Raw genomic sequence first — 14,227 nt, forward strand, 5'->3', positions numbered from 1 at the left:
CACCCAGGGTGAGGGGCAGGAGGGGCACAACCCAGCCAGGGGAAGCTGTGTGTGCTGATGCAGGTCTGTGGATGTGAGGACCATGTGAGAGCGGGTGTACATCTGACAGCATGGCATGCACGAGCCTGCTTGGCTGTGTGTCTCCACAGTATTATGCAGTGGTTGGAAGTGTGAGGTCCAGAGCCAGCCCACCTGGCTGGAATCCCAGCTCAATCATTTCCTGGTTGTCACTGGGTGAGCTACTTCATCTCTCTGTGCCTCAGTTTCCTCATTTGTACAGTTGAGATAATAATAGCATCTGCCGCAAAGGGTCATTGAATACTAAATGACTTATTGGAAAGCACTTAGAACAATGCCAGGTACACAGAAAGCACTCAATAAATGTTACTATTATTAGCCTGACACCAGTTACAGCTTGTGGGTTTCTGGGTGTGTACGTGGGGCTGGTCTTTCCATGTGTGTATGAGTATGTATGTGTGACAGGCAAGGATTGTGAATGAAAGAGTGTCCTAGCAGAAAAAGCTCAGTTCCAGCTTCTTGCACACCAAAGAGAAGTTCCTTTCAACCTCTAGGCCTCAGTTTCCCCATCTGTCATGGAGATGATCAAGATGTGGGTGTAATTTGTGTAGGTTCCCATCTCATCCCATTCAGTTCCAGGCCCTGGAGTATGAATAGGGATATGCAGGGGGCCAGAGGAGGGGTCTGGGGGGCCTGCCTTGAGGAAGGGCTTTCTGATGGAGGAGGCACTGTTCATACATCAGAGTGGACCATCCACGGGCAGTGAGCTCTCCCCAGCAGGGGGAATCAAAGCAGCAGGTGCAGGCTGTGTGTGAGGGCATGTGTGTTTCTGTGTGTGCAAGGGTATATGGCCTGGACAGGGGTCTGTATGGGTGTGTGCACCTGTGTGTAAGTGTGCAGGTCATGTGTGTGAAAGGAAATATGAATATGTGCACAGAAGTGAAGGATGGGGCCTGTGTTTGTGTGTGTCATCCGTATACATACGTGTACAGGTGTGTACCTGAGGGATGTGGGTAGCCTGCAGGGCAGGGATGGGCTGCCCCAGGCCAGGTGGTACCTGTGCCGGTGAATGAGGGCATTGAAGGCCAAGCCGTCCCTCCAGCTGGTGGTGAAATTCTGGATGTTTACCTCAGGGTAACTGGCGTGTAGAAGGGAGAGACAGAGGCAGAGACGGAGAGTCAGGAAGAAAGAGGGAGGGAGAGACATAACAAAATGGATGGATGGATGGATGGATGGAAAAGATAGGTAGGTAGGTAGGTAGGTAGGTAGGTAAGTAGGTAGGTAGATAGGTAGGTAGGTAGGTGGGTAGATAGGTAGGTAGGTAGGTGGGTAGATAGGTAGGTAGGTAGGTAAGTATGTAGATAGGTAGGTAGGTAGGTAGGTAGGTAGGTAGATAGGTAGATAGATAGATGATAGGTAGATAGATGATAGATAGATAGATAGGTAGATAATAGGTAGATAGATAGATGATAGATAGATAAATAGATAGATAGATGATAGATACATAGATAGATTATAGATAGATGATAGATACATAGATGATAGATGATAGATAGATAGATAGATAGATAGATGATAGATAGATAATAGGTAGATAGATGATAGATAGATAGGTAGATAATAGGTAGATAGTAGATGATAGATAGACAGATAGATGATAGATACATAGATAGATAGATAGATAGATAGATAGATAGATAGACAGATAGATGATAGGTAGATAGATAGATAGACAGACAGAGAGATACAGGCGAGGAGCCAAAAGGAGAGAGAAGAAGGGGAACGAGGAGAGAGGAGGAAAGGAGGAGGGGGAAGGGATGGACAGAGAGAGCACAAGACACAGACAGAGATGGGGAAAGAAAAGAGGGAGAGAGGTGGCAGGAAACAGAGAAGGGAGGGAGAGAGAGGGAGAGAGAGGAATGAGGGAAAGCAGATGTGGAGGTAAAGACAGACATACAGACAAACAGATGACATTGCAAAACAGACAGAAAGCCCCAGAAGGCTGAGTCAGAGAAAGCCCAGGCTCCATCCACACCAGCCCCCTCCCAGGGGCTGCTCCGCAGAGGGCACCTGAGTTTCAGGCCACGCCCCTCCCCACAGGGAGGAGATTGGGGACCTGTGTACGCTGCTTCTCAGCCCCACTGAAAGGTCCCCGGGACCTGCGTCTTTCCATCCGAGCTGCCCGAGGCCTGGTGTGTGCCTCCTAGGCTGAGGGGTGGCTACTTTCAGGGCTAGGGGTGGCCAGAGACAGGGAATAGGGCTGGGGGTCCATCCAAGTGCACATGAGGCCCCTTGAGGTGCAGGCTGAGAGTGGGGGAGAGAAGGAGCAGGCTGTGGACAGCCCGCCACTTTCCAGCATTATTCTGTAGGGAATCCTGAGTTTCTAAATTTGAACCTGGCCTTCCAGATTGTTATACAGGTTTACTCGTCAAGCTTGGAAGAATGGACATATTTTATATACCGACTCATTAGCTTCACATGTAGCTTCTGACACCGGGGACTTGGGCTGCTTGCCCCCTGCACTCTTGGCCAGGGAGGCACCCCGAGGTTGGGGCTGGCCTGCCTGGGGGCTGGGAGCTTACCCAGCTGTCTTCATCTGACACCACAAGAGAAGTGCGTCCTTGGCCGAGCGCGTCTCTCTGTTGTCCTCAGTCTCAATTTTGATGACTTGAATCTGAGGATAAAAAAACATGGCTGCTGGGGCCTGGAGGGCTGCCAGGGAGGGTAGTCCAGGCAGCTTTGGGCTGGGTTGGGGGTCAGGAGCACAAGGACGGGTTCTGGAGTGGGCCAGGACATCCACAATTAGGGGAGGCGGTTATGGATTAGGGTCTCGGTTTCCGGGGAAGCCTGAACACTTGGCATCTGGGCCACTTCCCCGATCAAAGCCACCTCATCTCCTGTCCAGGCTGCTGCAGTGGCTTCCAGCCTGGTCTCCCTGCCCCTGCCCCCTGTTCTCATGTGGAACAGGGACTCTGTGAACACCCAAATCAGATCACAGGCATCCTATCCTCAACACCCTCCATGGCTCTGTCTCATTCACGGTCAAAGTCTTTTCCATCTCCGCTTGTTACGTCTCTAACATCATCTTCAAATCTCACTCTGCTCCAGAAACCTGCTGTCCTCCTCACCTAATCACCCATGTCATCTCACCTCAGGGCCTTTGCACCAGCTGTTCCTTCTGCCAGGGACATCCTTTCCCCCCAGGTCCCCACATGGCTCCACCCCCACCTCCTTGAGGTCTTTACTTACATGTCACCTCTTCAGTGAGGCCTTCACTAACCACTTGATTTTAAATCTCAGTATGTCCACCCAAATTTCACCTCCCCCTTCCTGCCTTATCATCTCCTTAGCATTTACCACCACCCCTACATTTTATTTATTCATCTGAGTTAATATCTTTCCCTGTTGTGAACTGAATTATATACCCAAATTCATAGGTTGAGGTTCTAACTCCCAGTGTGGCTGTATTTGGAGACTGGGCCTTTAGGGAGGTAATTAAGGTTAAATGAGCCATAAGGGTAGGGCCTTAATCCCATAGGACTGGTGTCCTTGTAAGAGCAGGAAGAGGCCCTGGGAATGTACACACACACAAAGGGAAGACCATGTGAGGACGCAGAGAGATGGCAACTGTCTGCAAGCAAGCCTCAGGTGAAACCAGACCTGCTGGCACCTTGATCTTGAATTTCCAGCTTCTAGAACTGTGAGAAAATAAAACTCTATTGCTGAAGCTATCCAGTCTTTGGTATTTTGTTACGGAAGCCCTAGGAGATTAATACACTCACTAACCTATAAAAGCTCCAGGACCACAGGTTGTTTATTTTGTTTTCTGCTGCATCACACATAGTAGGTGTTCAATAAAGTTCTGAATGACCCAGAATCTAGAGCAGGTTTGAGAGCCTCAGGTGGGTATGTGAGACCTGGGTCCTACATTCAAGAACTGGTAAGGTGTTTGAGTTCCGAGGGAGAGAACCAGGTTCCGAGGAGGTCCCAGACGCTGGTGCTGTCCCCACCCCCCATGGTCTTACTTCCTGGTTCAGTAATGGCAATGCTCATACCTATCTTTAGCCCCACCCCTCCTCTGAGCTCCATCCTAGGATCCACTAGACTCCTAAATGCCCACCCCCCTAGCGTCACAGACCCCTTCCCACCACCTCATTCCAAATTGGCCTCTGTCTCCTCTAACCCTGCTCTTCCTCCCCAGCCCCATCTCGGGGCCCCACCATTCCTCACTCCCCAGGCTAGAGCCTTGGGTCTCAGCCTGAATGCCAGCCTCCCCTTCTCTTTCCCCTGTGGCTGCCCACTCCCCATCCTGGAGCATCTTTCCTACTTGCCCCTCTCTTCATCTCCCTGTGGCCCCACCCTGGCCCAGCTCCAATCTCTTCTCTGGGATCCCAGCCCCCAATTTTGGAGATCACCCCCAGTCCAGAGGGATCCTTCTAACTCTGATTATGCCTCTCCTCTTGATAAAACTCTTCAGTCTCTATCTCAAACAGAATAAAATCCAAACTTAGTCACAAATCACCTAGGCTCTGCCAATGCTTCTGACTTCATCTCCTCCCCATCTCCCACTGGCCTCCTTTTCTCTAGCCATACTGGTCTTTCTGTACTTCCAATATGCCAGCTCATCCCCACCTCCAGGCCTTTGCATCTGTTGTGCCCCCTGCCTGGACTGCTTTCTCCCTTCATCTTTATAAGTCATTCAGTCTTTTCTGCTGAGCTCTTTTTACTTCTCTGCCTAGAACTGGTCCTTTTCCCATACCTCTCTTGTTTATGTATTTATACGTTTCATATTGTCTGTTTTCCTCACAACAGTGTACACCCCATAAAAGCAGAAAATTTGTCTTTTTTGTTTCTGAACTGGGGCAAAATTGCCTGGATTCGAATTTCAGCTCTGCTACATAGCTGTGTGAACTTCAGCATATTATTTCACCTCCCTAGGCTTCAGTTTCCTCACTAGTAAAATGAAATAAATAATACCTCATTTATGGTATAATTTGTGGTTATGTGTGTTAAATGCAGAGTGCTTACAACAGTGCATGGAACAAAGTAAAAAATAAAAAAATGATGATCATAGTGATGGTGGTGATAATTATTATTTTGTCATTATTTTCATCCTCACCACCTGGAACAGAGTTCCTGAAGCAGGTTAGGAACATTTTTGGAATGAATGAAAGAGTGGATAGGGAACGCCTTCCTAAAGCCCCATGGCGGGGGATGGGTTAGGCAGGAGTCACTTGGGGGTCACCTGGAAGCGCAGGATGATGGTCCAGACCAGCCCCAGGGTCAGCCGGTGGTTCCCGTCCACAATGTCATGCGAGCCCACATTCTCCAGGTGCACACGCTGCTCCTTCAGGAACTGCAGTGCCTTGTCCACGTTTTCAAGCGAGTGGATCCTCATGCGACCGCGCGTGGGTCTTGGCTAGGGCGGCAGGGGCGTTCGGACATGGAAGGCCTGGCCAAGAGCACTGTGCCCTCAGCCCCAGCCCGGCCAAAGAGGCCCGCCCTACAACCGTGCCCCCTGGATGTCCAAGCCCAGGCCACGCCCCTTTAGTGTTATCAGACGTTTAGGGTCCAGTCCTAAAGAAGCCCTGCTCCTTTCCATAGCCAGACCCTTTCGAATGCCCCGTTCTTTACTCCCTTTGTGGCTTACTCAAATTTTTGTCCCCACCCCTTCTACTGAAGATCCATCTCCAACCTGATAACCACACCCCTTACTATGAACTCCACACCCTCGTCCCTTCCACTCTCTGCCCCAGGCTACCAGCGTTTAGCTACCAGTAATTCCGTGGCTACACCCCTCACGGCCACCTTTTCACGCCCTTGCGTAGAGCCACGCCCATTCCCAGGACTCCCCAGGACTCTTTCCTTGCTTATAGCTCTACTTGTTTATATTCTTTAGCCAGGCCCTCACGACTTCTGAGCTCCAGGCCTGATCCTTCAACGAATCTCTAGTTCTATCAGAACCCCACCCTGGCGCTGAAGCCCCATTCAAGCCCAGAAATACAACTGCAACCTGTACAGTAAGCCACAAGCTTGCTGCAAGAGTTCTGTCTGGTCCTCCAGACTCTTAACGACCCAGGCCTCCCCTGTCAAGGATAATCGCACCTGCATTCATAGACTCCCTGTTCTGCGCGTTTTATAACCTCGCCCTTTGCCGTAGCACCACCCAGGCCAGACAGAATAAAGTTCCGCTCTTCTCCAAACAGCTCCATCCCCTTCCAATGGAGCTCCACCCAAGCCCAGAGTCCCTCCCCCAACCGTGGCCTCGGTCAACAGAATCCCGCCTGTTCCAAGCCACGCCCCAGGCTCCTCAAGCCAAGTCCCACCCCAGCGCAGTAGCCCCGCCCACCCAGGTGGACGGGCCCTTACCCCGCCTTCAAGGACACTCCACCCGTCTAGTGCGCCCCGCCAGATACCCCATCACCCCTAGCCCCGCCCTTCAGGCCCGCTCACCAGCTGCTCCCCGGACAGCACTTCCAGGAGCCGCGTGAGCACGAAGCCGTCCCGGAGGTCTGCATAGAGGTCCCCGATGTGGCAGCCCACGCGGGCGAGGTGCGAGTTCACCCACTTGGTGAAGGTTTTCTTCTGCACAGCCTCCCGCTCATCTGAAGAACAGGCCTTGATGAGCCCCTGCCTCCCTCGGGAACTCCCCCTACCAACTTCACCCCAGCCCTCCACGGCCCAGACAGACCCTGTTCAGGCCCAGGTCTTTGCAACAATCCGATAACTTCGCACAGGCGGTTCCTCCCACCTGGGGCGCCCGCCCCGCCCCGCCCCCGCTGCCCACCTGAAAGTTTTGTGCTGAAATATCACTTCCGCAAGGAGCCTTCTCGGTTTCCTACCCAGTTCATTCATGCCATAAACATTCGAACGCCTACCATGTGCGCCGCACTGTTGTAGCACACCAGAGTACTGCAGCCCTCTGAATACAGGCAGAACCCCTTGCCTCACAGAGCTCTGTTTAGTGGTGGGGAGCACAGTGAATACACTAAGGGGGCTCTAGAGGGTTGAGGCGGAGGGACAGGATGTGTTTCAGGAACATCCCTGGCTGCTGGGGAGGGTGGATCAGAGAGGGCAAGAATGGCAGCCCAGGGAGGAGACTGGGAAAAGGACGCAGGAGAAGAGGGGCCAGCAGGGAGGAGGGCAGAAGCTGAGGGAATAGGAGAAGGGCCATATTGGAGAGCTACTGAAAGCTGAAAAAGTAAGATGGGGCAACTGACCGGCTGGGGGGGTGAAGAGCAAGGAATATGCTAGACTGAATGCTCCTTGAGGGCAGAAACCACATACCCCCACTCTGTAACAGCTGGGCTGCCAGCTAGCCACTGCATTTCCCACATCCCTGGGCGAGGAGCAGGCATGTGACTGCCAGTGGGAGGCAGTGCAAGAATTCCTGAGACTTCTGATTCACTTGTTTACAAAGAAATTGTTTGGGGCCTCTCTTTTATTTATTTACAGCATTAGTATGAGCTATAATTCACATACTATAAAATTCACCCTTTAAAAGTGTAAATTCAGTGGTTTTAAGTATATTAACAGGGTGTGCAGCCATCATCACTATCGAATATCAGAATACTTCATCGCCCCTGAGAAGAAACCCTGTACCCATTAGCAGTTACTCCCCACTCCCCCTTCTCCCAGCCCTAGGCAACCATTGATATACTTTCTGTTTCTATGGATTAACCTATTCTGGACATTTCATATAAATAGAGCCATACAGTAAATGGCCTTCCCTGTGTCTGGCTTCTTACACTTAGTATAATGCTTTCAGGGGTTCATCCATGTTGTGGCATGTGTCAGCGCCGCATTCTTTTTTTTTATGGCCAAATAATATTCTATCATGTGGATATACTGCCTTTTACTTATCTAGTCATCCGCAAATGGGCGTTTGGGTTGTTTCCACCTTTTGACCATTATGAACAATGCTGTTATGAACATTCAGGTACAAGCGTTTGTGTGGACCCATGTTTTCAATTATCCTGAGTACCTACCAGGGAAGGACAAGGCTGGGTCATATGGTAACTCTGTGTTTAACTTTTTGAAGAGCTGCCAGACTATTTTCCAAAGTGGCTGCACCGTTTTATGTTCCCACCAGCAATGTACAAGGGTTCCAATTTCCCCACGTCCTCCTCATAACTTGTGATTATTTTTTTATCATGGCCATCCTAGGGGGTGTGAAGTGTGGTATGGATTTGCATTTCCTTAGTGACTCATGATGTTGAGCATCTTTTCACACATTTATTGGCCAATTTGTATATCTTCTTTTCTGTTTGGAGAAATACCTATGCAAATCCCTTGCCCATTTTTAAATTGGGTTAGTATTTTTATTATCTGTACTATCTTTGCAGCTTCCTGTAAATCTATAATTATGTCATAATTTAAAGCTTTACCAAGAAAAGAGATTTCTAGCTGGCTTTCCTCTCTCTTCCTCTGACTCACAAGCCTGAACACCAAAATCCACACGGCACAGGGTAGAAGGAACCTGGAATCCACAGAGTGCTTGGAGCAGCACCTTCCTGCCAACTAGGCTGCTCATCTCAGGACTACCCAGGAGAGAGAAACAAGCTTCTCTCTCCTTCAAGCCACTCTATTATTGGGTCTATTTGTTATAGCAGCTTAGCCTGCATAGTATTTTTAGCATTCCATTACTAAATAACTTAGTAATCACGCTTTTAAGTTTTACTATTAGTGCGAGAATCAAGATTTATGTTGCCAGTCTGTTTCCCTTTTTAACCATTAGCAATCTCGCAATAAGTTCTTTTTTTGTAACATTTATCTTTTGTAATATTACTTAAAATATTGTACTTGACTGACAGTAGAAATATACACTGCTAGAAAATGAGTAGACTGACCTGTATTTTTTTTTTTTTACTTCAAGCCAGATCTTGAGTGTTTACGTCTAATTGAAAATGAATATGCAGAAGTTAAAAGTAAATCCACATGAGACGTCTTGTTTGTTTAAAAGTGGTTTTGTGCTGTTTGGATAAGATGGAGACCTGCGTGGACTCATGATAGCAATTACATATGAGAAGGGAGTGATGACAGAAAAGGTGTTGAATTGGATATTTGGTGACTCCGCCTTCCAAAGGCTGATGCCCACGCCACATAGCAGGTTTTGGTCAATGTTGAAGCGAAAGTAGAACTTCAGTTTATCCCCACAATGATGCCAGAATGAGGACAATTGGGTCCAGGCCTGCCTTTATTATTGACCGGCTATGTGATGGTCATCTCTCTCTGGGCTTCCATCTTTCCATTTGCAAAATGACAGGTTGAGACTAGATCGGCGTTTCTTCAGTGGGTTCTGGGGGACCCTCAGTGTTTGCAAACTCATGCTTGGAGGACAGGGATCCATGAGAATATTTTTTTTATCTTGTAATATCTTTTCAATGCTACTCAAAGAAAATTAATAGAAACACGTCCTGGAGCATCTGCATGATTTCATTACAGACTGTGCAGTGAGAGTGTGGTGCTTGTGATTTCACTCTTGTTAGCATGGAGCTGGGGTCCAGAACTGAAATGCCCACAGATCCAGCCAGGTGGGCTCTGAAATTGAGTGAAGGAGGCCATCCTAAAAGGGGGCAGTAGCCCCATGGCCCCTGTGCCTGGAGCACGGCAGGAATGCAGGCCCAGTGTTGCCATACCATGTGATATCCCGTGAGAGCCAAAAGTCTGGATATTTTAGAGACAAAAAATCTCTCTATTTTTAAATGTTGGCAACTGATTTGTGTTTTTCTAAAACACAGTGGGGCTGAAACCAAAGATGTTCCACAGTGCCACTTCTGACCGAAGATGCCACTGAGGGTTTACTGTGCTGGTGAGTGTGTTTGGTTACAATACAGGGTGTCTTCCATTTGCTCCTTGCTGCTACCCTGACTCTTCTGCAGCTGCTCTGGGCCCGGGCAAGCTTGCCGGTATGAACTGTATGAATGGACTCCCCAGCCCTCAGAGACCTTAGATATTCTGATGGGCTTGGCTAGCAAGAGATGAGAGCAGAGGAGAAGGACTGAGGAATTTATTTCCTATCTGCCTGACCCGGTTTCCGGCACTGTCTGTCTGGTTCCTCTCTCTACATCCCCTCTCACCACTGGCCTCCCCTGCCCCAGTCCCCGGGGGTCTCCACCCCCTTGTATGCTCCCATAGCCATGCCCACAGTTCTGTAAATAGTCCCTTCATTAAACTCTCTTGCCCGTTTGATGGCGGCCAGCAACTTCCTGCCAGGATGCTGGCTGCACACATACCTTTGGTTTTCAAAACTCCAAGCCAAGTGACCCTTGTCCTACCTCTATCACTGAGCTCATATTCAGCTATTTTATCATTTATTTATTCTTCTCCACTGTGGTAATCACCAGTCACAAGTGAAATACATTTCCCTTGTATAAGACTTCAATTTATTCATAACTTTAACTTGCTGAGATTTTCAGTGAGCAGAGGAGTAACTATGCCTTTATCCATTATTGGTTAAGCAGAAAGGATAGAGAGAGACTTACTATATAAATGCTATGCTTGGCTATTCATCTGGGGAAAGTTAGGAAGTCAGAGAATGCCAAGTATTGGTGGAAATCTGGGGACATCATAACCCTTGTGCCTGCTGGTGGTAGTTATAGACTGGGAGAGCTGTTAGGAAAGCTCTCTGAGTCGAATTAAATTGGTGTGGGCCCCCATGACCCAGGAATTCTGTCCCTGTGTATGCATCCCATAAGCTTTATCACACTGGTTTATAAGGACTCTGTATGACGATGCTCAGTGCAGTGTTATTTGTGAAGAGGGGGCTGGGGCAGCCTGGGGGTGGGAGACAGCCTGGTTGTCCAACACCAGGAAAGTTGAACGTGGTGAGTGTACACCATAGATTCCGTGCAGTGGTTAGGAGCACAGTAGTTGTACGCAGAGCCACATGGATGGGTCTTAAAGCATAGTGCTGAGGGAGAAAATAATGCAAAAAATGCAATCTAGAATAGGACAAAACTTAAAGCAATTAGCAATTCCTACATGCACAAATCCATACATATAGGGGTCCCAGGTTTACGACAGAGTGAAATTGCAGTTCAGTAGGGAAAGGAAAGTCTTTCAGTAAATGAAGCGGAGGCAATTGGATATCCATGTGGGGGAAAAAAAGAAACTTGACCCACACTATACACAATAATAAATATAATAAATATCATTTGGTTTATAAATCTAAATGGGAAAGGAATTCAATAAGGCTTTTAGAAGGAAACATCAAAGACTAACTCCATCATCTTGGAGTAGGCAAAGATTTCTTAAACAAAGCACTAAATAAAAAGTAGCCACACAGGAAATCATTATTAAATAACTATCAAATAAAACTGCAATTAAACTAAGAAATACTGTTGATCAAAAGGCAACACCAAGTGAATGAAAAGACAAGCCACATAGCACAAGAAATTATTCACAGCATATATATCCTATGTTGTAAGAGACTTATACCCAGAATATATAAGAACTCCAGCAAAGCAATCAGAAAAAGGCAAAAAAATTAAGGGGAAATGGGAAAACGATTCAAATAGGCACTTCACAGAAGGCTATCCAAATAATCAATAAATATAGAAAAGGTGTTCTTCCTATTTAGTCCTCCTACTTGTTACTAGTTACCAGTAAAATGCAATTTAAACCATAATAGAGAGCACATCCATCAGAATGGTTAAAATTAAAAACACTGACCATATTAAGGTCCCCCTAGTGTATTCAATTGAATTGCTCATACACTGCTGGCAGGAATGTAAAATGATTCAAACTGGCAGTTTCTACCAAAGTGAGATACACGCCTACCATGTGACCCAGTGCTTTCACTCCTGGATGGGTCTAAGCTACCAGAAATGAGCATTTATGCCAAGAACACGTACGAGAAAGTTTAAAGCAGCAACCGTTTACAATGGTTTTGTTTGTAATAGTTTGTAATATTAGCAATTACTAGTTTGTGATAGTTCATTAGAGCCCTAACGAATCAACCCAAATGCTTATCAACAGGTAAGTGGATTAACTGTGACATAGTTACACCGTGGGATACTCTACAGTAAGGAGAAGGAACAGCCTACAAGGACATACAGGTAGACACGGATGAATCTCACCAGCAGAGGGTTGAGTGAATGCAGCCAGACACAAACGGGTACACATGGCATGATTTCATTTACATGAAATTCAAACACTAGCAAGACCGTGGGCTGTTAGAAGTTAGGACCATATTTACTCTTGGAATGTAGTAATAGAGAGGTGGCCCAAGAGGGGCTTCTCTGGGACTGTCATATTATGTTTCCTTGTCTGGGGTCTGGTTACGAGAGAGTGCTCATTTGTGGGAGTGCTGGACACTCATGATTTATCTGCCTTTCTACATACACATAATACTTTAATAAAGGGTTAAAATATATGTATCCACACACACTAATTAGCAATGTACATATTGCAAAGGGAAGGATGCTTGAAAACTATCAGAATGGTTGCCTAGAGCAGAGAAGGCATCGGTGTGAGATGTGGGAATAACGGCGAAGGAATGAATAAAGAGGAGGCGGCCTCACACAGACAGGTGGCGACAGCGAGCCACAAACTCGGGAGTGCGATGAGGGAACTTTCGGAGCATGGGGTCCAGACAATTTTTTTAAATGTCTTCACGGAGAAGCATGTTATGGAGGACTCTCCTCATAGGTTTGGCCTTAGTTTGAATAGAGAAAAAGCATGAGAGAAGTGGGCAAAGGGAGTAAAAGAGAGTGAACCCTAGCGGTCTAAGTCAGATTAGCATTTTGAGCCGCAGCAGAACAGCATCTGGAAGTTACTAGGAAGCTGAGTGTTACTGGTTTTGTGGTTTGGTTCTGGAGTCCAGTATAATGTGTTATAGCTGTAGAGAACTTCATAAGAGATATAAACACAGTCATGGATTTGTATGCATTTAGGAAAACTATAGATATAATAATTTAAGTAGACACAATGTATGAGGCTTTTTTTTTTTTCTTAAAGGGGATTTCTACATTTCTCTGGACTGGATGTCTGTCTGTCTGTGGTGTCCAGTTCTGATGTTCTGTGAATCATCAGTTCAATGATTTAAGGAGTCCTTGATCCCCATGTTTTCACGTCCCACCGCTGCCCAAAATCTTCCTGGAGCTCCCCAGGGCCCTCACACAATGCATGGCGGCCTACAAGGCTCTTCAATAACTGGCCCCCACTGGTTCCTGTCCCCTCATCTTTTACTCCCCATCTCATTCAAGCCAAACCTGACTTTTAGAGGTTTTGCATATGCTGTTCCCTCAGCCTGGAATACTCTTCCACTCTCCACTCCAGATTTCACTCCTATTCACCCTTTAGGCCTCAGTTTAGGCATCACCACCTCCAGGAAGTACTCCTACTCTCCAGACACCTCATCTAGGCTCCTATAGCCCTTAGGCTTCCTCATCAGAGCCCTCTGCCTGAGCCTCACCCATCCTGGCCCTGACCACTTTGGGTCATCACTATCTGGCTGGGTCAAACCCTCTCACTGGCCTGGGAGCCCTGAGGGGGCAGGACCTGAGCTGGTTCAGTCACCATTATGTCCTTCATATTGTCCAGCACAGGCCAGGCACAGAACAGGCATTGAATTAATACATTATGGATGAAATAATAAATTCTAGCATTCCATATCGATATGTACCCAAGTTTTTAAGGCACTAAGGGTCTAAAAGTATGATTTTAAGTTTCCATGAGTGTATGTTTATATCATTCTAGGTTTCTAAATCAAAAGAAGCTGGCAATCCATGGGTTGAATCTGATTCATATTTTGTGGCATATACAGATTTTTTTAAATTAGGAAATTTCAGATAAACATCAGAGCTAACAGCTTTGGGCCCACATTTCCCCATGGTTAGAGCTGGTAACCAGGGCATTGTTCTCCAGCTGACCATTAGCCCTAGTCCACTCTCCTTCAGGTTACCTGCTTCCCAGAGGCCTTGGAGTTTGATACCACTGCTCAACATCACATAATTATAAAATTCCAAGAATCTCAGTATGGAAGATCCCATGATTATCAAATGCCAAGTTACTAAAATTCTGAGATTCTGAGGGAATTAATTCTGACTTCAGGATTTTATGATTTCATGATTATAAGAATCTATAATTTATGTTTAGAATGCTCCATGTTTCTGAGAGATTATGGTCCCATGGGTCAAAGCTGCCAAGGGTCTAATGTTTTAAGGGCGTAAGGCTTATAATTATGAAGTTACTTGTCTCTGAAGGT

The 14,227-nt window shown here is 47.1% G+C and overlaps 1 protein-coding gene across 2 annotated transcripts in view; it reads right to left on the reverse strand.

Moving 5' to 3' along the window:
- SPTBN4 (spectrin beta, non-erythrocytic 4) overlaps positions 1 to 14,227 on the reverse strand; it is a 62,675-nt gene that overhangs the window by 44,797 nt on the left and 3,651 nt on the right. For both annotated transcript variants that reach the window (XM_057492819.1, XM_036896547.2), the window contains exons 3-6: positions 6,472 to 6,623; positions 5,264 to 5,437; positions 2,601 to 2,692; positions 1,076 to 1,156 (exon numbers count right to left, since the gene is read on the reverse strand). In XM_057492819.1, the coding sequence (XP_057348802.1) occupies positions 1,076 to 1,156; positions 2,601 to 2,692; positions 5,264 to 5,437; positions 6,472 to 6,623 (499 nt within the window). The remainder of the gene's footprint in view (positions 1 to 1,075; positions 1,157 to 2,600; positions 2,693 to 5,263; positions 5,438 to 6,471; positions 6,624 to 14,227) is intronic.

The sequence above is a fragment of the Manis pentadactyla genome, chromosome 15 (genome assembly GCF_030020395.1).
Source record: "Manis pentadactyla isolate mManPen7 chromosome 15, mManPen7.hap1, whole genome shotgun sequence".
NCBI lineage: Eukaryota > Metazoa > Chordata > Mammalia > Pholidota > Manidae > Manis > Manis pentadactyla.